Genomic DNA, 26,543 nt, shown 5'->3' with positions numbered 1-26,543 from the left:
CAAAACCATTGTTATCACCAGCAACATATCCAGATATCTTGCCAACATTTTTCTGATTCAGACTATTAAGTTTCATATTAGAATATTATAAAGATATTCATCAAAAGACCTTGTAAACAAGCAAAGCTTGAAAAACAAGTGACTATACTTAGGATATTTCACCCAAAAAGCAATCATATTTGAGGGTGCTTTTCCCAAATGATAAGACAAAGTTAGGATGTAATAACAGCAGTAGTAGTTGAAATTTGAGGGCTGAATATTTATTATGCAATGTTTCACCCACTTTCAAGGTACAATAGTTACCATAGGTAATTCTTACAAAACTCCCCTGTGATGAATGCTGTTTTCTTCTTCCTATTTTATCAATAAGGAATAAACAAACCCAAAATTCTACAGAACACCCTGGTGTATATAAAAAGAATGGAAAGCATCTGAATTTGAGGGTAACAAAGAGTTACTCTCCTATATCCCAACATGAGGACGCTGAAAAGTATTTAGTAGACACAGAAGATAATGAAGCTTATGAAGCTGTTATAAAGGGGAAAGAGAGTAGTGTAACAATAGAGCATATTTGTAGACTCAAATAGACTGTCAGCTTAGCTTAAGGAACACTAAAATAACAAGCTGTCTTTTGCTTGTTTTCTTAACTTACTGCTAGTTGGTGTGTTGAAAGCTTTTACATCTCTGCAGCACCCATGCAACACAGAAGAAGGCCTTGGCTCTGGGCAGCTCTGTCCCTACATGGAATTGGCTGTACAGACCTGACATTTTTTATGTTGCCACCACTTTGAACATAAGTAAAATAAACACACAAACAAACATGATAGCAATGGTGGTAATATTTGAAGCAATAGCAATATGCAATGCTTTGTTCAGAACTGAGCTTAAAACAGATCTTATTTAACCCTTTTAAAGTTAACTTCTTTTTTCGTTCCTTCAAGAAGGGGTAAAGTAGTGGTCAGCACTCTACTAGCCCTTAGCTGGTTTGGTTGTAAATAACATGGCTCAACTGAGGCTGTCTGTAAAACAGGGGTCTTAGGTACCACAGGCGCCCACCCTGGGACCACAGGCCACAGAAAAGCACTCAATAGTTGTGTGTAATCAAATTTATGAAAACTGATTCAGAAAAGCACCTCACTGTTTATAGGGTGCTATAATAAATCTTTTGCAAGCCAGAGAATCTCTTTGTAAGTGAAATCTCTTCATTTGTTTGCTTTTAAATTTGAGTTTGGGGGTACATGGGATCTATGTGGTCTTCTTTTTCTTCTTTTTTGCATGTGGTCTTCTTAAAGTAAGACAGTTCTGGGATTTATGGAAGCCCAAGTAAATGTAAAATAATCAAACATAATATTCATTCACTCATTCAACACTCTGAAACGACACCCTGAACTAAAAACACTGTGCCAGGTAAAAGGGATGGCCATGATTACGTCCATTAATGCCCTTAAGGTGTTCAACTAAGGTTGTGGGAGAATTCTCATGTGTTATTATTCTTGGAAAGTAAAAAAATGAAATAAGCATTTTCCTCCTATAAGACACTTATCCAATGATTTCCTGAAGGCAATGCCACCGATGATCATTTTGAAATTTCCTCGCACAACACAATAACGTGATGAATTTTTGTTGTCACTAAAAATCGAATGTTTTCAATGAGAACTTGGCGAGTCTTAAGGAGCTGAATGCCCCGGAGCCCTAAACTGCACCTATAATCTGAAAAAACCTCAGATTCTTGTGTCCACCCCGTCCCCTCCTTCACTTTTTCAGAGGAAGAAACTCATGTTCGGAAAGGTTGATAAAGCAGCTTAAACTGGAACCAGCCCGGCTTTTCTTTCCATCCTCAGACTTTTTAGCTGAATGATCCGCTCCTCCTCTTTCACAGTTAGAAAAGCTAAATAGAAGTGACGTATTTAAGCGTTATCTTGCTCCCTTTTAATCAAACTTGTAAGCAATAGGTTCGGTAGCAACAGATGGTGAATGGTAAAAGAAATTTCTGCGCGGGTGTCCGGAACAAACCCCTCTCTGGGGTCAGGTCCCATAGCCGTTACCTGACCTGCGGCCCTCCCTTAAACTCCGCCCAGCCACTCAAGAGATTGGGCGGGCAAAACTACAGGCCCCAAGACGTAGGTGCTTCTTCTTCCTCCTCTGTAGTCCGGACCTTTCCCTCGTGGTTTTCTGGGAAATGTAGTTTCCCTTGACTCCGCAACTACACTGTCTAGGAAACCAAAGTCTACGTCGTTGGAGCGATCCGTCGAGCCATTGACCCCGCCCCAAGTTGCTTAGGAGATGAGAGACGCCGAATCTTAGCCTTTGTGGGTTAGGGGCAGAAGAAATCCAGAGGGAACTCTACTAAAGTCTGTATTTGAGGGGCGGACATGCAGAGATTTGACGGCTCTTACCAGGACTTGTGCAGCAGTAGGCAATACCGGTTTGAGCTCGGACCCACTGACTTGCTGGAGCGCAAGGGCTCCCTCACCCTACGCTCCCATCACAAGAAATACTCCAAGCCGGTGTTGGTGTATTCCTGGTGAGCGAGCTCTTCCAAGTTCCCCGATCTCAGGGGTGCTGGGAGAATAGCGGAAGGAATGGGGAGGAGAGGAAAGAACAGTAACAGAGGGAGGACAAGGGTGGAGAGGAGGGAATGAACAGAAGAGAATGAGAATAGAGGAAGAGAACAGCAAAGGAAGAAGGGAAAAGAATGAAGAGGTGAGAAAGAAAAGGGTGAGACAAGAGAGCTGGGAGAGGAGAGAAGAGAAAAGAAAGGGAAACATCTTCAAAAGAGATGTGGAGAGGGTAGGAATGCAAGTTGGGAAACGAGGAGGAGATAAGAGAGCCCCCCAAGAATAGCTCCCAAGCACACACTGAGACCTGCTGCAGCCAGCTCCGCAGGACGGACCGGAGGGTGTTTGCAGAGGCCTGGAAGTCAGTTTCTGAGACAAGTACTTAATTTTAAAAATGCAGGGCCCATTAGGAGGAGGCCAGAGCCACAGCAGGAGGGAGATATTTGCTCAGAGGATGGCCTCCAGGACTATCATTTTGGGGGGCAAGGAATGATTTAATTTGAAAGACATCCCTAAATATCCCATAAGCTACTAGGACTCTTCTGGCCAGAAAATGCAAACTGGTAGCTCCCACTGCATAAGGCCAACAGTTTGTTTGGCATGCACTGTGTTTTCATTTTATCTTTTAAAGAATTGCCTGCACTTAAAACCAGGAGAGTACACAGAAAAATGCAGGATGATGTCTTTTCTTGAAAAGATGAAATGTCTGGCAACAGAAGATTTTGTCCTCCTAGCAACTATGATTGTACTGTAGCTGAGCTCTGGCTGTGGCAGTTGAGAGTTCTCTGGTAATTTCACTCATACAGGTATTGCCTGGCCTCAGAAGGCACCTGGGGCCTTAGACCTTGGGCTTGGAATTCACTTAGAGATTCTTTTCTTTTATTAAATGTTGTAGTAACCAATAGCAAAACCATAACATAAAACTGGGAGAAAAATGAGGACTTTTAGGGCAATTAGGATTCTGTCATTTGGGTCAATTTCCCCTGTCCGGAATGTTGACAATAATTAATTTTTATATTTGGAATTCTCACAAGGGAAGAGCAGGAAGAGAGAAGTGGAAAGAAGTATCAAAGTTTGTCTGCTTTATACTTTTGTCACTGAAAGAAGACGAATGAGTTTGACTTTAGCCCTGAAACTAGGCTCTCTTGATCCCATTCATTCATGCAGTGTTATGTGAGCCCTGCAGTTTCTGTCTTGCAAACTTTCTACGGCCTATTCCTTATTTTTCCAAAACCTTACTTTTACTTTCTCATCTCTGAAACTGACTGCCTATTTTGCATTCAGTGTGAGAAGGTCTATAGATTTGAAATCCAAAGCTACACTGGGGAACAAAAAATCCTCATTTAGCCCCATACAGGGTTTACCTCATGATCCTCAAGCAAAACACTTCAGCTCTTCCATGATTCTGTTACTCCATAAGGATTTAGATCATGATATAAATCACTACTAGAAATTATTTTTACGGAGAAACATCTTGTTCAAGTGGATGGTGCTTTGCTCTTTTCTCCATTGCTTTGAGAAGTTTGCCTTGTGAACACTGTAGCCATCATAGCAAAACCGCAGAGGGACACAAACGAGAGGGAGGTAGGGAACTGGGTGGGGAAGAAGGGTGCTGTGACACTGAGAGTCGTTTTGGCCACTGATGGAAATGTCCAGAGGCCTCATGCTATGGTTTTAGAAAGGTTTGGGAGCAGGAAGAAATAAATCCAATCCAAGTAACATTTGTGTCGTGCACTTTGCTGTGTGTTGGAGACACAGAGATGGATAAAGGATTGCAATGAGATAATTTGTGTAAAGCATTTAGCACCGTGCCTGGCACGTACTAAGCAGTCAGTGACGTGTGATAGCTAATACTATTTATTTAGGGTAACATAATGATTAATAAAAGCTTGGACTCTGGTTTGGATACCAACTTTGCAGCTTGTTATATGGCAAGTATGGCCGCTCTGGTCCTCTGTTTCTGCAACTGTAGAATGGGGAGAGTAGGATTCTTGTAAGATTAAACATGATATTGTGTATGAAGCACCTTTTAACATATAGCCTAGCATGTAGTAAGCACAGTAACTGATATATACACATATAGGACATGGTCATTGACCTCAATGAATTTCACAGGCCAGTGAAGGAGTTCAATAATCTTATTTGTGCAAAATAGAGATGAGTGTAAGAAGCAAAGGAAACAGGAAGGAGAAGTTAGTGTGTGTGGGGGGGGGGTGGCATGCATTGTTTCCTGAGCAGGGTTTAAAAAGAAGAATAGGAGCTTTATAGGTACACCAAAGAAACCAGGCAAATGCAGTGGAATAGTAAGAAGCAACATCAGAGAGAAATAAAAGTATTTCTCTACAGTTGGCAGATACAGTTGATCATCATCATTTGTGGATTTTATATTTTCAAATTTTCTACTTGCTAAAATTTATTTGTAACACAAATCAGTATTCATGGTGCTGTCATGGTCATTTATGGACATGTGCAGAGAGGCAAAGGTTGTGAGTCACTGCCCACACACACTCTCAGCTGAGGTCGGACAAGGCAACATTCTGCCTTCTTGTTTCAGCACTCAAAACTCATACTGTGAACAAGTGTTCTTTTCATAGTCTATTTAGTGCCACTCATTTGCAGTTTTGTGCGTTTTTTTGCTGGTGATTTCATTGGAAAAATGACCCTGAAGCATGGTGCTGAGTGCTGTCTAGTGTTCCTGAGTGCAAGTGTGTAATGTGGAGAAAATTTGTGTTCCGTAAGCTTTTTCAGGCATGAGTTGCAGTGCTCTTAGCTGTGAGTTCAGTGTTAGTGAATCAACCATATACATTAAATTAGGTGTCTTTAAATAGAAACATGCATAAACCAGGTTATATATTGATTGGTTGATGAAAATGGCTCACAGGAACCAAAGCCTCTATTTCTGAGGTGGATTTGCTGTTGACACTCTTTTTTCCTTCCTTCCATATCCAATCAGTCACCAAGATCTGTCCTAAAACAAACAAACAAACAAACAAAAAACTGCATAACCTTCAAATTGTATAAACTCCCAAATAAATAATATCATTGATCATTTTGCTCTTATACATCCTGGTCATAATTGTTTGCTTTCTATTGACTTATTTTATTACATATTAAAACTTTTATTGAATTTTAATGTTTTATTAAAGATTAACACCTACGATTTATAGGACACTATTTGGGTGGCCTCTCAACTGAGTATTTTGATCAATTAAGTAAATGAGTATACTCATAGATTTGCAAAATAAATTGGTGACTGGGAGGAATTCTGACTTACCTAGTTTAAACATTTGGATGATTCCCGTTTCTGTTTATGTGGCATGTAATACCACTCTGTTTGACTTCACTACACATATTTAAAACAGTCGTGCATAGTAGGCATGATAAAATGATACACCCAGGATGGTTGTTAGTGGTATCTCTGGCCCATAACTGGGATGAGATATTGCATAGGAGCCATCTCTTCCTTGCAGCTGGAGTGGTGGCTAGAGAGCCATATCATCCGCATCACACCTTGATGCTTCTGAGTGAGAGAGGCCTTCTCTAGAGATTATCTTCCTCTATTTCTGCAGCACTTATGAAGCTATATCATTAGATGATTCCGTCAGAAATTCTGAATTGGGGAAAAATTTTCTCCTGGGATATTTTCCCACTCGCTGGAATAATGTAATGCTAAGAACCAGAACAACTACATTCATCTTTAGTAATTCTCTAGTGTGAGGCTAGTTCTTTCTTATTTATTTATTTATTTATTTATTTATTTATTTATTTATACTCATCCCTTCCTTGGCCAAATCAACATTCGGTAATAAGTGATGATTATTTAAAGCAAGAAAAAAAAAACCTTTTCATTTGAATCCCCATGTAGATAGTTCATGTTCTGGTCTCCTTGGTGACAGAGTTTTGAGGGTTCGGGTTAATTTCATGTATTTGTAATGTCAAGCAGTTTTCTCTCCTACCTAAATTAAGAGCCTGGGCATTTTGTACTCCCTCTATCCCACCTATAATAGGCAGAAAACAGAAAGAGAAAGGAAAAAAAGGAAGAAAAATAGAATGTGGTGATAAGTGTGTGGTAGGGATAGCCTGAATTGATGATAAAACCAGAGCTCATTTTCACAGCCATAATCCTGACGCAACAGGATGACATCAGGACACGTTCGGCCACCTCTGAGAGAGGTGTAACGCGTTAGACTTCTGGTTAGAATGGTAACACATTTAACATGGGAGCCAAACTGTGCTTTTCCTAGTTATAGTGCATGACTCACCAGGGACTAACAGGTAGTAAGGAGATTTTGAGTTAATATAGAAACAAATTGTATTTACCCTTTAAAGAGATATTTTTATTTCCTTTAAAGAGATATTTTTGTTTCTTAACTCATACTTTTTTAAAAATCTAAATTATAATATCATGTGGCCACTTGAGATGATGTAATAGGAGACCAATGGCATAGAAATATATTCACTGTCCAGTAGGCAGCAGAATTAGAGATGTGCACACAACTGCGATGCATATGAAATTTATTTTCTAAAACTGATCCTAACAGCTTTTCAACTGTTGGTAACTAGAGAAAATTCAAACATGCCAATTAAAGTGTATCTCTGTCTCTTTGTGTTAGATTAAAACATTCTCTTTCAGAACAGTGCCCACTCTTTCCAAATCCTTCCTCCTCTACCCGCTACTTCCCCCGGTGGCATCTGTGTGTGTACAAGGACCGATGATATCTTGGTGGTGGGGGAGTAAGGCCCCTGGATCTATGTGTGGGTCCTTGTTCTTCCTCAACTCATCCTTTACTCAATTTCTGTGCCTACTGCTGGTGAATTCATGACTAATCCACTTGATTTGTTGAGGACCTGATGTCTCTGCTTACAGACTCAGTTCCACTTTGGCTCTTGCTGGTGTTACAGATCCCCATGTCAGGCTTGTCCCTCCCAGCCCCTGTCTTAGGCAGGTCACCCCACAACCACTGTGACAGGTGTTCCTCCATCCCTCTTCATGGCAGCCCCACTGCTGGCTCACTGACACTCAACTCAGCTTCCATCAAATGCCCTGCAGAGAGGGGGTGTGTGCTGTGGTTTGCCCAGGATGGGTTGGCTCCCATTGGCCAGAGATTTATTACAAATCCTTCTTTTACTCTGTAAAGTGATCTGCTGTAAAATGTAAATTTTAAGATCACTCTATCTGTCCCATGTTTGGGAGCTACTGGTCTTGTTACTAGAAGCTTAACAAATTTAAACTTTATTTCTCAGCAATGTCTGACTTTCAAGAAAAATACCTCCCTTACCACTCAAAAATTCCATTTTGTTGGTTAGAAGTTAATCAGAAACACTTTACTTTTCTTCATATTCCTGGCACAACAGTCCTAAGTATTCCCAAGGCACATGTGGATGCCTCTGATTTATTAGAGCAAATGTTATTTTAAGGAGTTACGGAAAGTACAAAGATTAATATTTAAAAATATAACCTCACTGTGAGTGAGCAAAACAATGCAATATGAATTGGATTCCTCTGTTAAAAAATATCTATATTCATTGAAAAGAGACCGAAATGATAGTCACCATGTAACACAAAATATTTACTGCCAAATGGTGGATTTATGGATTATTTGTCCTTTTTTTATTTCTCGTTGCCAGTTCTGCATTTTCCATAATGAACAGGTATTATTTCCATAAAAATAAAATTACTTAAAAATTCTTGATATCATTTTCTATATCTTTTCCCCTGAAGCAAACATTCTCAAAATGATCAGAATTTAGACACAATTCTTCATCTCTTTCAGAGTCTGAGTCACTCTTCATAGTTTATTACGAGTCTTTTAAAAATATCTTGTAAATTACTAGTTCATGTTGGATAAAAAGGATGATGCTATTCAGTTCATTGGTTTACACACCCTTTCATTCTATCTGAGTTCTATAATGGTAGATCCTACGCATGGTTATTTTTAATCTATTCCTACGTTCTTATTCCTCAACATATGCACATACCCACAAATGCTGTCAAATGTAGTAGTTTTTTTGGGGGGTGGGGGAGGGAAGCACCTTATTTTCTATTTCTGAAATAAATTCCAGGAGACTGCATCCTTTTGTCCTGACTCCATTTTTCTTTCAGTGCTGTTCTCTCTTACTAAGTTCTAATCAAATTCTTTTCCTAAAAACTTGTCATTATAGAATCATTGTGCTTTTACCTTTCTGTGAGGTTTTGCTCAACATAATTGGCAATGGCCAAAATAAAACAGTTTTGCTTTCAAGATGAACCCTTGTAAGGCAGAGTGTTACAGACAGGTATTTTTCCTTGTGGGTGCCCCCGGATTAGTAAATATTATTGCTGTATACCTCTGCCTGAGCCAACCCCGTACCCTTGGGACCATTTCCCACTGGGGCCCCAGGAGCCCACCCTCTGCATTGTAATTCTGCTATATTCTTTCCTTCCTAGGCAGTCACAATTACTTTTTCACCAAGTTTTCTTTCTCTTGCCTCACTGATGATCCCTTCTAGTTAAGAGTGGGAAATGAGGGAGAAGGAAGGAAGAATGTGGGGCTCAGTGATAAGGACAGGTTCAGTCTGTGAACACTGAGACCAGACTCAGGGTTTTTAATAGTACTGGAACTGGGATTGTTACATAGACTTCTCTGAGTTAACTTGAAAAGCCACCTCATTGTTACCATTTTCTGGGTGTACTGGTCAGTCTTTGAGTTGCAAGTGACAGATACTCAGCTTGCAGTAGCCTAAAAAAGCAAGAGACTGAATTAGCTCTTGATATTCAAAGAATGGTTGATTACCAGATAAGAAGGGCAGGGATGCAGCTCGACCTTAGGAATAAATGGAATAAGGGATGCAAATGCATCCGGGTCTTGCTTCATCTTTCCTCTCTCCTCTTTGTGTGTTTGCTTCCACTTATCATTGAAAACTATGGGAAGCATGGCTGCTCTAGTTCTGGAATTCATACCTCACATCCTCATCCCACAAAGAAACATGGATTGCAAGGTATTTTCAGTTCAAATTCCAAAAATTTCAAGTCAGATACCCATTCCTGGGCCAAATATCTGTTTGGACTCATCTGACCGAGCAAGGTTAGATGGAAATGTGATAGCTCTTGAATAGCCGTGGGGCAAGGTAGACCAACCCAGGAAAAAGAAGTGCTGGGCTGGCAATGCTATAGATGTTGACTATATCCCATCCTATCCTACAGATACCTACTATATCCCATTCTATCCTACAAATGTGTACTCTATCTCATCCTCTTCTATAAATATCTACTGCATCCCATCCTGCCCTATAGATGTCTACTCTACCGCATTTATCCTATAAATGTCTCCTCTATCCCATCCTACCCTATAGATATCTATTATATAACTAGGTGGCTACGATAGTGGACAATGAATTCCAAATTCCAAAGACCCCATTTTACAGCAAACGTTTAGAATACAACTCATTAATATATTGGGGATTTCCTACATTTGCTGTTATTTTGACTTTAAACTGTGTTCCTCCCACCCCCACCCAAACCAATACCAATCCAGTGCAGTTTTAAAAATTTGGCCTTAGATTAAATTAGCAGAAAGCAGAAATCTTGTGTAGTGATTAGATGAACAGGTCTTTATGGTGTTTGAAAAAGTTAATTCCAAATAAATTTGAATATTGTGTTACTGTTTTTTGATAGATACTAATCCTTTATTACTGTTTATTTGAAATACAAATTCATTTTAATTGTTATTAGTCTCACAGTGTATTTTTGTATTGATTTTAGAGAGGTTTGAAGTTTTAAAAAATAATTTATTGGCAGAAAATTTATGTTTCTTTGTTAAGAAGTTAGATCCCAACTCAGATTGTTCCAGTTTCAATCCAATGAAAGAATTAATATAATGCCATTTTTTTAGTGCAAAGAATTTAGTCTCCTTTTTAGAAAGTGGTAGGAAGAATGTTTTGAAATTAAAATATATGAATGACTTGTCACAAGTTTTTAAACACTCAAAAAAAGAATGCTGAGATGCTCATCTAAGAGCCAGAAACATTGAGTGTTTGCACACACACACACAAAATCACATAAAAATATTCTTTAAAGAGCTCTCTTATTAAAAAAATTATTGAATTAAAGTCATAGAGGTGACATTAGTTAATAAAATTTTATAGGTTTCAGGTGTACATTTCTATGACACATCATCTTTACATTGCATTGTGTGCCCACCACCCAAAGTCAAATCTGTCACTGTATATTTGGCCCCTTTTACCTTTTACTACCCCCAACACCCCTTCCTTCTGGTGACCACCATACTGGTGTCTGTGTCTATGAGTTTTTTGTTTTCCTTTTCTGTTCATTTGTTTGAAGAGCTCTTTTTTGAATTATATATATATATATCCCTTGCTATGTTGAAGGCACTCTGCTGGGTCTGGGATATGACAGTGAAAAAGACATCCTCCCTGCCCTTAAGAGGTCAAAACTATGGTGAGACAAGAATAAGGAAGGCTGGCTAACCAGGCAATTACTATGAACTGTGATACCTGCTAAAACTGGAGTAAGCAGAGTGCTCTGGGGACATCCAAGAGGAACATTTAGGCTTGTTGGGTCAGGGAACATTTTCTAGAGGAGGTTGTCTGACTTTCTAGAATTTACATGGAGAACTAAAGATGGCATGTTGGTTACTTTTTAACTGAGGGTATTACTTCCTCCCCTTAGAATGTTTGGATATATGTGTGGGCATTTTTCAATTGCATAATGACTGGTATTTAGTGATGTCCAGTGTGTGATTGCAAGAATTATGACTCTTAGTCCTAGTGGTAGCCATACCAGCTAAACAGCATTTCCTCATTTACCTATGATGCCTAATATACATATCTGTACATATACATATGCATATGTGTACGTACAGATCTGTAAGCCTACATATCTGTAAGCCTACAGCCAGCTGTGTTGGGAGAACAGAGCTAACATGTGTTTAGGGTCAATGAATTAAGGCTAGCTAGTTTGCATATGGCCATTAATAGCAAGGGTGCAAACAGCAAAACCCCTAATAGATCTAGTCACAGAAAATAAATTCCCCACTCATTACTTATAAGAATCCTGAATGTTCAGAGCTCAGTGGAACCTGTTCTCATTATAAGGGTTCATTCCAACAAAGCCAAAATTACATTGCTGGCAATTTCTTAGAAGTTAAGATATTAACTTCTGTGGAGTTATGTGGAGTTCTACTCAGAATTAGTGAATTATTAGAAAAATTTTGTCTAGATAGATTGCATGTTTTCATTGAACTTTTTTGTATGTTAAACAATCCTATGATAAAGATAAATAATTTGTAAAAGATACCTCTAGTTGGTTTATAGTTATGTTAGAGTGAGTGTAGTGAATGAAATGTGATCTGTTATAGGTTTTCTTGCCCCCATCCAGGCCCATGTACCTCTGATGAGTGAGCAGGTCAGAGCATGTCAAATGTCGAGTCTCAGGCACAAACAAGGAGTCTCCTCCCACAGTGAAACAATATGATCTTAGTACTGTTTGGAGGGCGACTCTTTTTTCTTTGACAACTTTCTCTGTTACTTCTTTTTGGAAATTATCTGTTTAGACTTTTCTCTACTGAGGACAATTTTAATAAATTGTTTTCTTAGGAAGTTTTACATTATCTAGCTTTCTAAACATATTTGCATAGAGTTATGGAAAACAGTCTTCAATGATTTAAAATGTTTTCTTCTACTGTGATGGTTATATCCTATTTTAACAACTTTTTAAAGATGTAATTCACATACTATACAAATAACCCCTTTAAAGTGCGTGATTCAACGTCTCTTTTTTGTATTTCTACAGGTGTATACCCATCAACACAATCAATTTTAGGACATTTTTATTAACCCCAAAAGAAATGCTGTTGCCCCCAAACTTCCCCAGCCCTCAAGCTCTAGACCACCACTACTCTACTTCCTGTCTCTATAGATTTGCCTGTAGTGCTTCATATGAGTGGAATAATGTAATGGTCCTATGTGGTTGGCTTCTTTTATTGGCATTATGTTCTCAAGGTTCATCCATCTTGTAACATGTATGAGTATTTCATTTATTTTAATTGCCTAATAATATTCCATTGTATGGATATTACATCCCTCTATTTTTTGTACCCCTTCATACTTGTCCTTAATTTTTTAAATACGAGTTTGTCTATTGTGTTTATGTACTCATTTATTCTGTTTTTCTAACTCATTTCATTCTGTTTTTATCTTGAATTATTTTATCATTCTGATTGCTTTTGGCTTGCTTGTTCTTTTTCTGGTTTTGGATTAAATGTTTCATTCATTTAATTTTATTGTTTCAATTTTATTGATGTAATGCTTAAAACTTTGACTTTTTCTGTAGGTAGTGCTTTAGCTATAACATATGGATGCTTATAAGTGTTATTTCTCTCGGAATTTTTGACAAATGCAGCAATTTTAGTTTGTATTGATTCATGAGTTGTTTGGTAAAGTGTTTAAATATTCCCAGGTTGAAGACAGAACTCTTAAAAATGCATTATGGATTTCTAGTTTTATTGCATTTGTTATTTATATCTTTTAAATAGATCGAAATATTTTTTCTTAATTTTGATCAGTTTCATGTGCCTTTGAAGTTGTATTTTTTAGACAGGTCACCAGTTAATTGGTCTCACTCTTTCTAAATGCAGACTATATTCACACATTTACCCAAGAAAAATGACCCAGATTCAATCTAGTTACAGGTCAAAAGTCTAAGATCTCTACATACTATGCTATAGTGTCTCTGCTAAGTCTAGCTGTGGCTCTATACTTGGTTCAAAGACTTGCAAAGCAACAAGACAAAGTATCTGCCCTTGTCCATCTATGCAGGATACAAGGTAGGACAGGGACAAGATCACTGTAGTAAGTACTCCTCCTGAAAAAGAGGAAACATGGAAGTGACAGAACTGTCATTTAACCACATTCTTAAATTCGGTCAGGTAGACATTGCGAGGGAGCCCTACAATGGTGTCAGGAGTGATCTTTGATTAACCCCTGACTCCGCTTTCTGGCAGCAGCTTCCTCTTCTCATTTCTCACTGTAGCCCTTGGCTCTGCCCATGTGTGACCTTTTCTATTATTCTCCTTGGCCACATCTGCAATGGATGTCATGGAATATACCTTCCTGTGGGTTTTCAGCTTTCTCAGTTCATTTCCTATTCCCAGAATTTGGGAATAGGAACAACATATTTTAAATATTGACCAGATAAAGGATTTTAAAATGCATTTTCCTGGCTTGTGTGGAAGTACAGTTCTTAAAACTTCACAAGTTATATACTTGTTTGAATAGTTAGTTCCAACTGACAGTAGCCTCTCTCTCTCAACTCTTTCTAGACTAAGTTCTCAGACTTGCCTTTTTTCATTTTTCCTCCTCATAACATTTTGAGTGTTACTTTGGGACTGTTCTAGTTACAGAAATCAGAAACCCTGGAAACTTCTGTTTGTCCAGCTCCTTAAGCTGATATTTGCTCCAGTGAAACTTAATTCACTGGGAGGATCTAGCAATTGGATGAATTTTGCTGTAGCCTGACCTTTAATGGAACTTCGTAGCAGAAAAGTCTTTCTCAGTTTTCTCTCTTACTGTTTGAGGTTTAAACATCATTGGCTCTTCTACCATTTCAAGGATCCAAATTCCTGTAACCTCTTATTTCCTTTTTCTTCTTGTAAATCAGCCAATTTCCTGAATTTATCTCTCTCTCTCCCTTTTCAAAATACATTGGCAAAACAGTTGTCAAATAGAAATTCACACACGTAACTAACTGTTTTTCACTTTCTTTCCTAATCTTGCTAGGTACTTGATTTGACTCTTCACCTAATATGGCTATCAAATGTTTGTCATTTCCAGCTTCTGATATCAAGTTTCCTATTGTCTTCTGCCAGGCCTTTAGCCAATGCTGTATTCGTTAGATTTTATTGCAATAGCACTCATCCTATTTATACTAATTTCTATGTCAGAATAGCTAGACTTATTCTGTAATAACAAACATCCAAAATATCTCAGTGGCTCAACCCATAAAGGTTTATTTCCTACTCACTCAAGGTCCACCATAGGTTTTTCATGGGGGGTGGACTTGCCTCCACATAGATACTCTGGGACTCAAGCTGATTGAGACTCCATTATCCAGAAAGTCATCGGTTGCTCTGGTAGGAAAAGAAAGAGTTGAGGGTGGTCCAAGAGCTTTCATTGTCTTGGCCCAGAAATGGCACATGTCATTTCTGCTCATATTTATTTTATTGGCCAGAAGAAGTCAAAAGGCCCCACTAACTGCATGGGAGCTGGGAATTTTAACCTCTTATATTCCTAGGAAAGAAAGAGACATTGCATTGGGGAGTACAATGTCTATCACATATGGAAGATTTTCTTGGAAAGCTCCCCTCCCAGGTGGGCTCTAGGACTACACTTTTGTCCCTCTAGCTCTGAAGCCATTGTCCCTGTACAGTGTTTGCAAACACCCTGAGGATATCAGTAGATTTGGTGTTTTTAAGTTTTCCTTACCCCATTGGTTACAGGTTTTCATTCAAGCATTGGCCTGGAAATCTCCACTGAATTTTCGGATCCTAAATGCTTTAATGTGTTGGAATTTACATATATATTATATATTATATACATTACACATAATATATGATATATGTAGTTGTAATACAATAATTAAAAATAATTATACAGGAATAAACTGTTGCATGCACTCACAACTGTAAACTTACTGTTGCCCACCCCTGTGTGTGTATGCGTGTGTGAACGATATAGCATTTTCCATTTTATTTGCATAGCCACAGAAATGTAATTTGGCTGGCATTGTGAGAGTTCCCAGCAGGAAATCTCAGTATTGAGATTTCTTTTTCTTTCTTTTTTTTAGTATATTTTACTGATTATAGTATTACAGTTGTCCCATTTTTTTCTCCCCTTTATCCCCCTCTGCCCTGCACCCACCCACCCTCTAGCATTCCCCCTACCTTAGCTCACGTCAGTGGGTCATATATACAAGTTCTTTGCCTTCTCCATTTCCTATACGATTCTTAACCTCTCCCTGTCTATTTTGTACCTATAAATTATGCTTCTTATTCTCTGTACCTTTCCCCCTCATTCTCCCCCTCCCCACTGATAACCCTCCATGTGATCTCCATTTCTGTGACTCTGTTCCTGCTCTAGTTGTTTGTTTCGTTTGCTTTGTTTTTGTTCTTGTTTTTCAGGTCCAGTTGTTGATAGTTGTGAGTTTGCTGTCATTTTACTGTTGGTAGTTTTGATCTTCTTCTCTTTCTTAGATAAATTCCTTTAACGTTTCATATAATAAGGGCTTGGTGATGATGAACTCCTTTAACTTTACCTTATCTGGGAAACACTTCATCTGTCCTCCATTCTAGATGATAGCTTTGCTGGGCAGAGTAATCTTGGATGTAAGTCCTTCCCTTTCATGACTTTGAATACTTCTTTCTGGCCCCTTCTTGCCAGTAGGTTTCTTTTTAGAAATCAGCTGATACTCTTATGGTAACTCCTTTGTAGGTGACTATCTCCTTTTCTCTTGCTGCTTTTAAGATTCTCTCCTTATCTATAATCTTGGGTAATTTAAATATGATGTGTCTTGGTGTGTTCTCCCTTGGGTCCAACCTCTTTGGGGCTCTCTGAGCTTCCTGGACTTGCATGTCTATTTTCTTTGTCAGATTGGGGAAATTTTCCTTCATTATTTTTTCGAGTAAGTTTTCAATTGCTTGCTCTTCCTCTTCTCCTTCTGGCACCCCTATGATTCAGATGTTGGAACGTTTGAAGTTGTCCTGGAGGTTCCTAAGCCTCTCCTCATTTTTTTTAATTCCTATTTCTTCATTCTGTTCTGGTTGGATGTTTATTTCTTCCTTTTGTTACAAATCTTTGATTTGAGTCCTGGTTTCCTTCTCTTCACTGTTGGTTTTCTCTGTGTTTTTCTTTATTTCACTTTGTATAGCCTTCAATTCTTTCTTTATTTTGCATCTGTACTCAGTCATGTCTGTGAGCATCCTGATTACCAGTGTTTTGAGCTTTGCATCTGATAGGTTCGCTATCTCCTTGTCTCTTAGTTCTTTTTCTGGAGTTTTGATCTGTTCTTTCATTTGGGCCATATTTCTTTGTCTTGTTGCACCTGTGACATTGTAAAGGCAGAGCCTTAGGGATTCACCAGGGTGGGGCAACCCAGTTTGCTGTGTTCTGGCTCTGTATGTAGGGGAGGGGTCCAAGAGGGAACAATGCCACTTGCGTGGCTCTCACCCTGCTTTCAATCACTTCCTCTGCTACCCACAAGTGAATTGGGCCCTTCTGGTGCTGATTCCCAGGTGGGTGGGTTTGTGTATATCCTAGGACCCCGTGGGTGCCTCCAGCAGACTCTCCTGTGAGACTGGGAGTTTCTCCCACTACTGCAACACCCACAGGTGTTTATAGCCAGAGGTTTTGAGGCTTTATTTCCCTGAGTTGGAACCCTGGTTTACACTGTCTTGCTCCTCAGTTGTTCCTCCTAGTTTATCTGCATGCTAATGTGGAACCATCCCGTCTGCCAGCTGCTGCCTCACCATCTGGTCTTTCAGCTGCCACCTTGTCATGTGTTCTCGCCGCCTAGGCTTCCAGTCTCCCCCATTCCTACCAGTCTGGATGAATGTTTCTTCTTCAACTCCTTGGTTATTGGACTTCCATACAGTTTGACCTTCTGGCAGTTGTGTTTGTTTTTGTTTTTAAATTTGTCGTTGTTCTTCTTTTGATTGTGCGAGGAAGCAAAGTATCTACCTTATATCTATCTATGCCTCCATCTTGGTTGGAAGTCGTCATTACTGAGATTTCTTCTACTGCCTCTGTTTCCAGTTATCTTTGCCTGGATCTTGGCTGCTTGTGGTAGCCCTTACACAGATGTATTGTGCAGTTTATAAATTTTGATTTTGCCAACAATTTAGTTTGCTTATAATTTTGCCATTTCCTTGGCTGCTTTTGAGTGGTTTCTAGTAAGAAAATGAAAAGTACTTATTTTTGTAACTATGTCCATAATAGAAGTCTATTTTAACTCTAGATGCTATTCATGAAGAAAGGCTTGTTCATTTGTTTTTAATGTGAATGAAATGAATTGCTTTGGAACCAAAGAAGCTTGTGTGACCTACTTAATATGCAATTACTCATGCATTCACATAAATGTGCATTAAAATGGGCCTTAAGTTTGCATAATATAATCTTTTGATGTTATTCTAGAGTAATTAATTCACATTATTTAAGCTAGTAATATTAATACTATAGGAATAGGAGTTTACCCAGATGTCTGCTTTTGTTTTGGAGTGGGGCAAACTGGTCTTCATGACACTGAAGACAGAAATATTGTCAAGGCATTCTTTAAACTACAGTAATTACTAATATTTAGTACAATTTAAAAATCCTGACTCTGTTTTGCCCTACTCTTTCACCACCCAGAGTATCTTTGGCCAGTTAATATTATCTGTTTCAAGAGGGGAGGTTCAAAGAAACCCTAAGAAGTATCCTAACATTTGAAGATAATTGAGATGCAGTCATCTGAAGACAGAGAAAGAATGTTCTGATCCGGGTTTGAGTAGGACAGTCCTGGTTTTCAACACTACCAATGTACTTAGTACCTCATTTCCCTCTAAAATTATCCCCAATGGGATAATCAATTATAGTATCACCCTGCTTAATACATGTCCCTTCAGCTGTGTTCACGGTCATGCGTTTGACAGTTAATCAGACTGACAAAATTTATTTAACATTTAAACTGTTTAGATAGGCAAAGGCTCCAAATGCTGTGTTCCTTTTGTTCCCTCCAATATTCTCCATGGGGCCTCCTATTCTTGAAAATTTTTTGAAAGAAAATTCATAATAATAATGGGTCATATTTACATGATCCTCAGCATATGCTGAGTGAAGAAAATTATTTAACTCATTTGGTTCCATCAAGTGGTTTTTATTTTGAGTGCAGTTTGGGCTTCAAATTCTGTGGTTTCATGGTTATAGATATACAAATCACATACAGCATAAGACACACTGAAAAACAAAGTCCATCTTCATAACTCGGAAATGTCACAGTATCTACCAAGGACATGAGATTTTCCTTATTACTCTGCAAATACACCTGAAAGTCTTCATTATTCACTTGGTACATTTGTACCACCAAATAACACTACCTTAGCATGTAAGTCATTTGCCATGAAATCTTTAAAGAGGATTATCAAATGTTTCTTTGCAGTCTTTGATTGGTCTTGTGCTTCAAATGTGTCAGAAAATATAGCTGACTCTTGAGGGTAGTTTTCTTTTAAAGTTCTAGGTAGCAGATGATTATAGAACCTAATAGAAAAGGTGTCTTTTCTCATTTGGGTTAGATTTACATCAGAAAATACAGTGGTTGGAAGACTAATTGTGAACTACATTAATAATTCTAAAATTTAAAATGAATATATTCTGCCATCTGGAGTATTAATTAAAACATTTTAACATCCTTGAAATCTCCAAAGAAAATGTGTCTCTGCCAAGTAACCAGAAGCTAGTATTCAGCTCAGATTTTCATTGTTCTTGTGTCATATATTGCTCAGCCTCAAACCCCCTTTGCAATCAGTGTTATGCGTATGTATGTTGACAGTTTTTCCATTCAGCGAGTAGATTTATAATTCCTCCCGAGACAAGTTTTGCTGCAAAGAACTAGCATCTCTATATGCATTATCACTCCCTCTTTATGTGTGCTTTGGTAGAGCGAGCTGGGATACTCTTTATTTTTATGGATACATTTGAAAGCCATTGCTTTCAGCATTTATATTAAGATTATAGTAACAAAATGTAAGAACATTCAATCAATCAATCATTTAAGATTTAATAAGCACTTGCAATGTGTTAGACTATGCCAGGCACTGAGATCACAAAGATGAATAAAAAATAAACCCTGTGTGTAATTTCTTAATCTAATGAGAAGGCAGCTTCATTAATGAATAATTATAAAACAATGTGAAAGGCAAAGCAGTGATGAAGATATTGGTTTCATTGCCACACCTACCTCACCTCCCCAACATAGACATGGGAGCATGGAAACCCTGGAGTGTAACTTGGTCCCCTCTCCTTTGAGGAGTACCTATGACCGAATCCCACCCTGTCTTCCACTGGCTGTTGGAGCAGCCTTGGGGAAGTTTCAGGTGCCTCCCTGAGTATGTTCTGGACTTGAGTTTGTTCAGCCCTACAACTCACTTGAGGATTTCTCTGTGTTCACTCAAAGGGGGCTTACAGATCTCTTTTGGTGTGGAATCGTTCAATTCTTATGGTAAGAAACTCAAACTCCTAAAGGACTCCAGAAACAGACCCAGAAGGTCCTCTTGACAAGGCATGACTGGAGACTGTGTTAGGCCCAAGGAGACAGGAAGAGTAGGATCTGCAGGGCTCAGGTGATTGCAGGGTTGGCGGCACAAAGGTGTGTACTAACTGGATATGTAGGGCATTTGTTCAGAATGGAATCTGCTCAAGCTGTCTTGGTCTTACTAGATTTTATTGACCTTGGCCCTCTTCACATCAGTCTAAGTGGCATTTTTGATAACAGGGTTGTGGTTCCAAGTTCTTTTTCATACAGCTGGCAGCTCTGATCCTATCTTGTCAGCCCTTTCCCCTGTCCTAATTCAATCCATATCATACTATTTCTCCCACAGTAGACTAAAGAAAGCAAGTTTTATTTCCTGTAATGAAAGATGTCTTTTATAAAGATTTATCATATAAAAACATAGCTGGAGCATTCAGCTCTGGGGCTTGATAGAGCAAGGTCCCCAGAAGAAGGTCCTTGTCAAGGAAGCTGCTTATCAAGGAAGTTTGTGGCCCTGCTGGCAGGAAGCCCTATGGGTCTTCCTCCCAGCAACAATGTCAGCCTGTACCTGAATGCCTGGCATCAAAGATGCAGCTCTTCATTCAATCAGCAGCATGGAATACCTGTATTCAGGCTGCTTTGGCCTTGAACTGACTGCTGACCAGCTGCTGCCAAATACGTGTCTGGGCAAATTAATATTTGCAGAAGCCAGTGTATAATCTAGAACAGTGCTGGTCAACAAGGACTTTTTACTAATCCATGGTGATATACAGGCTGTAAAGACAGGTAGCAAGTTTTTTGGATAGCTACATTTATTTCACTTAAAGCAGGGGTGTCAAACTCATTTTCACCGGGGGCTACATCAGCCTGGCCATTGCCTTCAAAGGGCCGAATGTAATTTTAGGACTGTATAAATGTAACTACTCCTTAACAGTTAAGCGAGAGCTCAGCATTACCACTGGGTAGAAACAAGGTGCTGGGCCAGATAAAACAAGGTGGAGGGCCGGATTTGGCCCACGGGCCTTATATTTGCCACCTGTGACTTAAAGGGTTCAGATTGCTTTTTACTTATCTTTGGTGGTAGAGATCTTCCTACTAAAGGTGATAGATTGTTATTTTATTTTTAATGTTCCTGTCAAGACAAAAAGTTGGCAATTCTATGTTGGTTCTCCAAGTTCGGAGGAAAAGTTTTGCTGATCACAGAACACTCAGCTTTAGAAACCACCGATCTGAGGCTGGTACGCAACTATTTTCCAGGGCTTCCTCAGCCTCAGCACTTTTGACATTTCGGATATGTCTTTGTGGTAGGGTTGTCCTGTGCATTGTAGGAAGTTTAGCTGCACCACTAGATGCCGGTAACAACCCACCTCACCCAGATGCAACAACTAAAAATGTCGCCAAACCTTGTCAAGTGTCTCAGGGTGGGTTGGAGTGGGGTGGGTGGGGGCTGTGGTCAAAAACTCTTAAAGTTACTGTTCCAGAGACATTGTAAATTTTATTATGTTCATTTTTCCTCATAAAACATTTTTATTGCAGTAAATGACAAGTCATAGCAAGTTGCATGGTGACCATATATAAACGCAGGTAGCAAGGAGGGCAAAGCTATATAAGGTATATATTTATTATACCTTGACAATTTTTATCTCACAAAGATGCTGAAAGACTTAATTAGTATTGACACAGTATTTAAAAATACCCAACTGAAACATTTGTAAGTAGACACAATATTATTATACATAATAATATTTTACATTTATATGTCACTTTTCACTTGAGATTCTCAATGTATTGATTAATTTGTTTCCTTAGTATGATTTTCAGTTTATCTCAGGAAATTGAGACACAAGCCAATGTTTACCTGATATAATATAAAGTCACAGAATTAATTTAATCTCATATTTCCTTTATAATCCCCTAATTATTTTTACTATATTCTTATATATAGTAAATATCTATGTAGTATACATTAAATATACTGTATTTAAAACATAAAAATTAAAAAACATAGTATATAGTAAAATGTTTAAGTTTTTCTATTATGCTTTATATATTTTATACTTTTTAAACATGTGTACTCCTCTTTGGTAGGCTGGCAGGCTCTTAGAAATAAGGGCGGTCTGAGACCGCTGGCTGTGTGTCTCGGTGCCTGCAGGCGGCATGCTCATTACCCGCGGCAGCCACGGGCATCAGGGAACGCCAGCTGCATTAGCTCAATCCTCCGAAGCAACGCTTTCATTTTAGATTTATCTTTTCAATGCTGGGCTTTTGACTTCTGTCTGAGATTGCTATAACAGAAAAGCATATTTGTATCTTCTGTAACAATCTAGTTATAATACAACTTAAAATATATGGGGTGATAATCAGGGCTGTCTTCTGACTCTCATGAACACTAATCATCTTTGCTTTCGGGGGTCCCTTCCTTCATTAAACAAATGTTAAAAATGATAGTTTATGATGGCATTGGTATAAAGATATGTGTAATTCCAGCTGGATTACATAAAGAGGTGGGCCCTGGGAATAATACATTGTGGTGTTAGTTGGTGCTTTCCCCCCTTAATTCCTAAGATTTTATGGAGGTATTCTGGTTTTATCACCTCGGGGAAGAATGACACAGTAGGCAACAGAGCCAAATTCTTGGCTTTGGGGTTCAAAAGTTTGTACGTTAGGATGACAACATGGGTTTGGAAGACTAGGCGAAGAGCTGGGCTACCCTGTCCCATCGCAGGTGAAGAGTTAGTTCATGGACTGAAGGTAGAAGCCAAAGATGTTGAGTGCATGTGAATTTGTGCAGGATTGCAAACCTGAATTCAGGTTTTGGAAGTCCTAGAGCAGGTGGGACTTGTCACTGCCTCGCCCTCTATTACTAGGATGTCTTGGGAGCTGTTGAAGGGCAGGACTCCGGGTATCCCCCATGACCCGTATGGTGGGGACATGAAACACCTGTGTGCTTGGTGGGCCAGGCAAACAGCACAGGAACAGCATCTGGGTTTCCAGGAGCCCTGGGTGGAGAGGGACACAAAGCTTTTGGTAGGGGAGGGAGTGGCACCCTTTTGTCTGAGTGCCAGTCTGTACAAACACCTGTGTGGCATGACTGGGATGGCAGAGCAGAGAGCTGCATGGATCCGCAATGGGAAGCCACAGGGGAGTGAGGGCGTTTCCGCAAATATTGCAAAGGAGAGACAGTGACAACAAAGATGGATTCTTGGCATCGTGTGACTACACAGACTCTTTAGAGCTGGGAGAACTCCAGAACTAACCAAGATTAATGTTCTCCACCTGGAAAATGAGAACTTTGTTAAATAATGAAAATTAAGTTAAATTACAAAAAAATTAAGTTTGCAATTCAAAAAACCAGGATTTTTTTAAGCCCAATTAGTATTTACTATACATAGATGTTTATAGAGCTTTATAGTATTTGAGGGACCTTCTGCCTTTATTCTTTTCATTTCACTTATTTATTTATTTTTTATCGTTGTTTAAGTACACTCGTCTCCATTTCACCCCACCACTGACCCCTGCCCCACCTATCCCCACCTCCCACCCTCAAACCTACCCCTTTTGGCTTTTTCCATGTGTCCTTTATACATGTTCCTTGATGGACCTTCCCCTATTTTCCCCCTTTAACCTTCTCACCTGTTCCCTCTGGTTGCTGTCAGTTTGTTCTTTATTTCAGTGTTTCTGGTTATATTTTGCTTGCTTGTTTGTTTTGTTGATTAGGTTCCACTTAGAGGTGAGATCATGTGGTATTTGTCTTTCACCATCTGGCTTATTTCACGTAGCATAATTCTCTCCAGTTCCATCCATGCTGTCGCAAAGGGTATGAGCTCCTTCTTTCTTTCTGCTGCAGAGTATTCCATCATGTAAATGTACCATGCTTTTTTGATCCACTCATTTACTGCTGGGCATTTAGGTTGCCTCCAACTCTTGGCTATTGTAAATTGTGCTGCTATGAACATTGGGATACATAGGTTCTTTTGAATTTGTGTTTCAGGATTCTTAGGGTATAATCCCAGCAGTGGTACTGCTGGGTCAAAAGGCAGTTCCATGTTTAATTTTCTGAGGAAATTCCATACTGTTTTCCATAGTGGCTGCACCGGTCTGCATTCCCACCAACAGTGCACTAGGGCTCCCTTTTCTTCACAACCTTTCCAGCACTTGTTGTTTGTTGCTTTGTTTATGATGGCTTTTCTGACCACTGTGAAGTGGTATCTCATTGTGGTTTTAATTTGCATCTCACTGATGACTAGTGATGCTGAGCATCCTTTCATATGTCTCTGGACCCTCTGTATGTCCTCGTTGGAGAAGTGTCTGTTCAAGTCCTTTGCCCATTTTTTAATTGGGTTAGTTGTCTTCCTGGAGTAGAATCATGTGAGTTCTTTATATATTTCGGAAATCAAACTCTTGTCCAAAGTACCATTGGCAAATGTATTTTCCTATATGGTTAGTTCTTTTTTCATTTTGATGCTGTTTTCTTAAGCCATGCAGAAGCTTTTTATTTTGATGAGGTCTCATTTGTTTATTCTTTCCTTTAAGTCAGAGGTGGCAAACACAAGACCCGTGGGCCGAATCCAGCCCCCCCACCGTGTTTTATCCAGCCCAGCACCTTGTTTCTACCTGGCAGTAGTGCCGAGCTCCTTGCTCCTAGTTAAGGAGTAGGTACATTTATACAGTCCTAAAATTACATTTAGCCTTTGAAGGCAACCGTGATGCTGATGTGGTCCCCTGGTGAAAATGAGTTTGACACCCCTACTCTAGGGAACATGTCGGTAAAACTATTGCTGCATGGAATATCTGAGATTTTCCTGCCTATGTTCTCCTCTAGGACTTCTGTGGTGTCGTGACTTATTTTTAAGCATTTTATCCACCTTGAATTTACTTTTGTGTATGGTGAATAGCTACAGCAATTTTGAGAAAGAAGAACAAAGTAGGAGGGATCACAATACCTGATATCAAACTATATTACAAGTCCACAGTAATCAAAACAGTCTGGTACTGGCATAAGAACAGACACATAGATTAATAGAACAGAATAAGGAGCCCAGAAATAAATACAAGTCTCTATGGTCAATTAATATTCAACAAAGGGGGCAGAAGCATAAAGTGGAGTAAAAATAGCCTCTTCAACAAATGGTATTGGGTAATCTGGACAGCTACATGCAAAAAAAAATGAAACTCAATCACCAACTAACACCATACACAAAAATAAATTCAAGGTGGATATTCTTTTCATTTTAATTCTTACAAAAATCTAAAAAAGTATTGGTATTGTTTTTGTGCTCATTTTACATATGTGAAAATGGCAGCACAGAAAGGTTACATAACTTGCCAAAGGTCACATAGCTAGGTCCTGTCTTAGCAAAGACTCAACCCCATGGCCTCATTCCCTCTACCACTCCTGGTTCTTTCTTTTTTATTTTTAATTAAGATTTTTTAAATTTAATTTTTAGACAGAGGGGGAGGGAAGGAGACAGAGAGGGAGAGAAACATCAATGTGTGGTTGCCTCTCACGTGGCCTCCACTGGGGACCTGGCCCACAACCCAGGCATGCCTCCTGGCTGGGAATAGAACCGGCGGCCCTTTGGTTCACAACCTGCGCTCAAACTACTGGGCTACACCACCCAGGGCCACTCCTGGTTCTTGATGTTGGTCAATATACCCCCTAAGGACTTACATGAGTTTTCCATCAGAGTATCAAAAATGCTGGTATTGTATCAAAATACTTTTAGTGTTTTTAAAATTAATGCTCTGATGTGAATAAGGGAAGAGAGTTGGAGCTCTGCCACTCTAACCTGGCCTTCCTCACTGCTGGGTTCTGTGCACAACTCCGTTCCCAATGCTCAGAGGTGGGGAGCTAAGGGTGTAAACTGAATGCAGTGCAAGGGCAAAGATGAGGCTGAGGTCCTACAGGGCCTCCTAACTTGCACGCTGGGTGCCTCATCTAGGTGAATGGATGCTGTGCCACTTCCACAATCCTGTGACCATACCCAGCACCTTGTAGGTTTTTCTTTTTTTCTTTTTGAGTGTTTTTTAGTTGTTTTTCAATTATAGTTGTCCCCATTTTAGATATTCCTTGTTTAACTCTCTGTTGTTCTTGCTGCACCATGAGCTACTGAAGGACTTCATCAAGCTTGCATGCCCTGTGCCTAGCAAAATGCCTGGCGTGTAGTAGGTACCTAAAAATACATGCCAAATGAAGGAATGATTGAAGGGACAGATGGGTAGATAAAGTTTTGGATACCTCAGTGTCCCTTACACAATTCCAGCCTGTCTCCCTTAATAGCAAGTCCTCTTCTGAAGGGTGCTGGGGCTCATCTTCCTTTATCTCACCAGGAAAGCTTTACAAAAATAGCTACTTATCTTGCAGGCACTTCACCTCGTTTTTCCTTCCCTCTCCCCATATACCTCCTTTTTATTATTTCTAACCAGTCTTTTAGACAAGACATTTGGAATATTTTCTCCTTTTCCATCTACATGTTTTGAGAACTGTCTTTTCTAGTTTATGTTTAATTGCCAGTTTCCTTTAGACCCTCTTTAGAAGCAGGAGCACATGTTAGAAATTGATATGAGCAAATACTGTCTGCTCCATCTTATTTTGAAAAAAAGTTATAATTAAAATTCATGGTGGAAAAAGATTCTAAAGTGGCAAGTTGCCTTTCTAAGATATCACATCTTATTTTAGAATTTACTTTCATTAAATAATCTGCATTATT

General features: G+C 39.1%; 1 protein-coding gene across 6 annotated transcripts in view; it reads left to right on the top strand.

Annotated features, from left to right (window-relative positions):
- CFAP95 (cilia and flagella associated protein 95) overlaps positions 1 to 26,543 on the top strand; it is a 104,812-nt gene that overhangs the window by 35,944 nt on the left and 42,325 nt on the right. The window contains exon 1 of one of the 6 annotated variants that reach the window (XM_024554655.3): positions 2,312 to 2,524. The exons of 4 other annotated variants lie outside the window; for them this stretch is intronic. In XM_024554655.3, coding sequence (XP_024410423.2) covers positions 2,373 to 2,524 — 152 coding nt within the window. In that variant the 5' untranslated portion in view covers positions 2,312 to 2,372. Of the gene's footprint in view, positions 1 to 2,311; positions 2,525 to 26,543 lie in introns of those variants that run through there. One more of the 6 variants, XM_045190787.2, reaches the window with a different exon arrangement.

The sequence above is a fragment of the Desmodus rotundus genome, chromosome 1 (genome assembly GCF_022682495.2).
Source record: "Desmodus rotundus isolate HL8 chromosome 1, HLdesRot8A.1, whole genome shotgun sequence".
NCBI lineage: Eukaryota > Metazoa > Chordata > Mammalia > Chiroptera > Phyllostomidae > Desmodus > Desmodus rotundus.
Note: the sequence above shows the minus strand (reverse complement) of the source record. Positions and strands in the feature narration are given on the sequence as shown.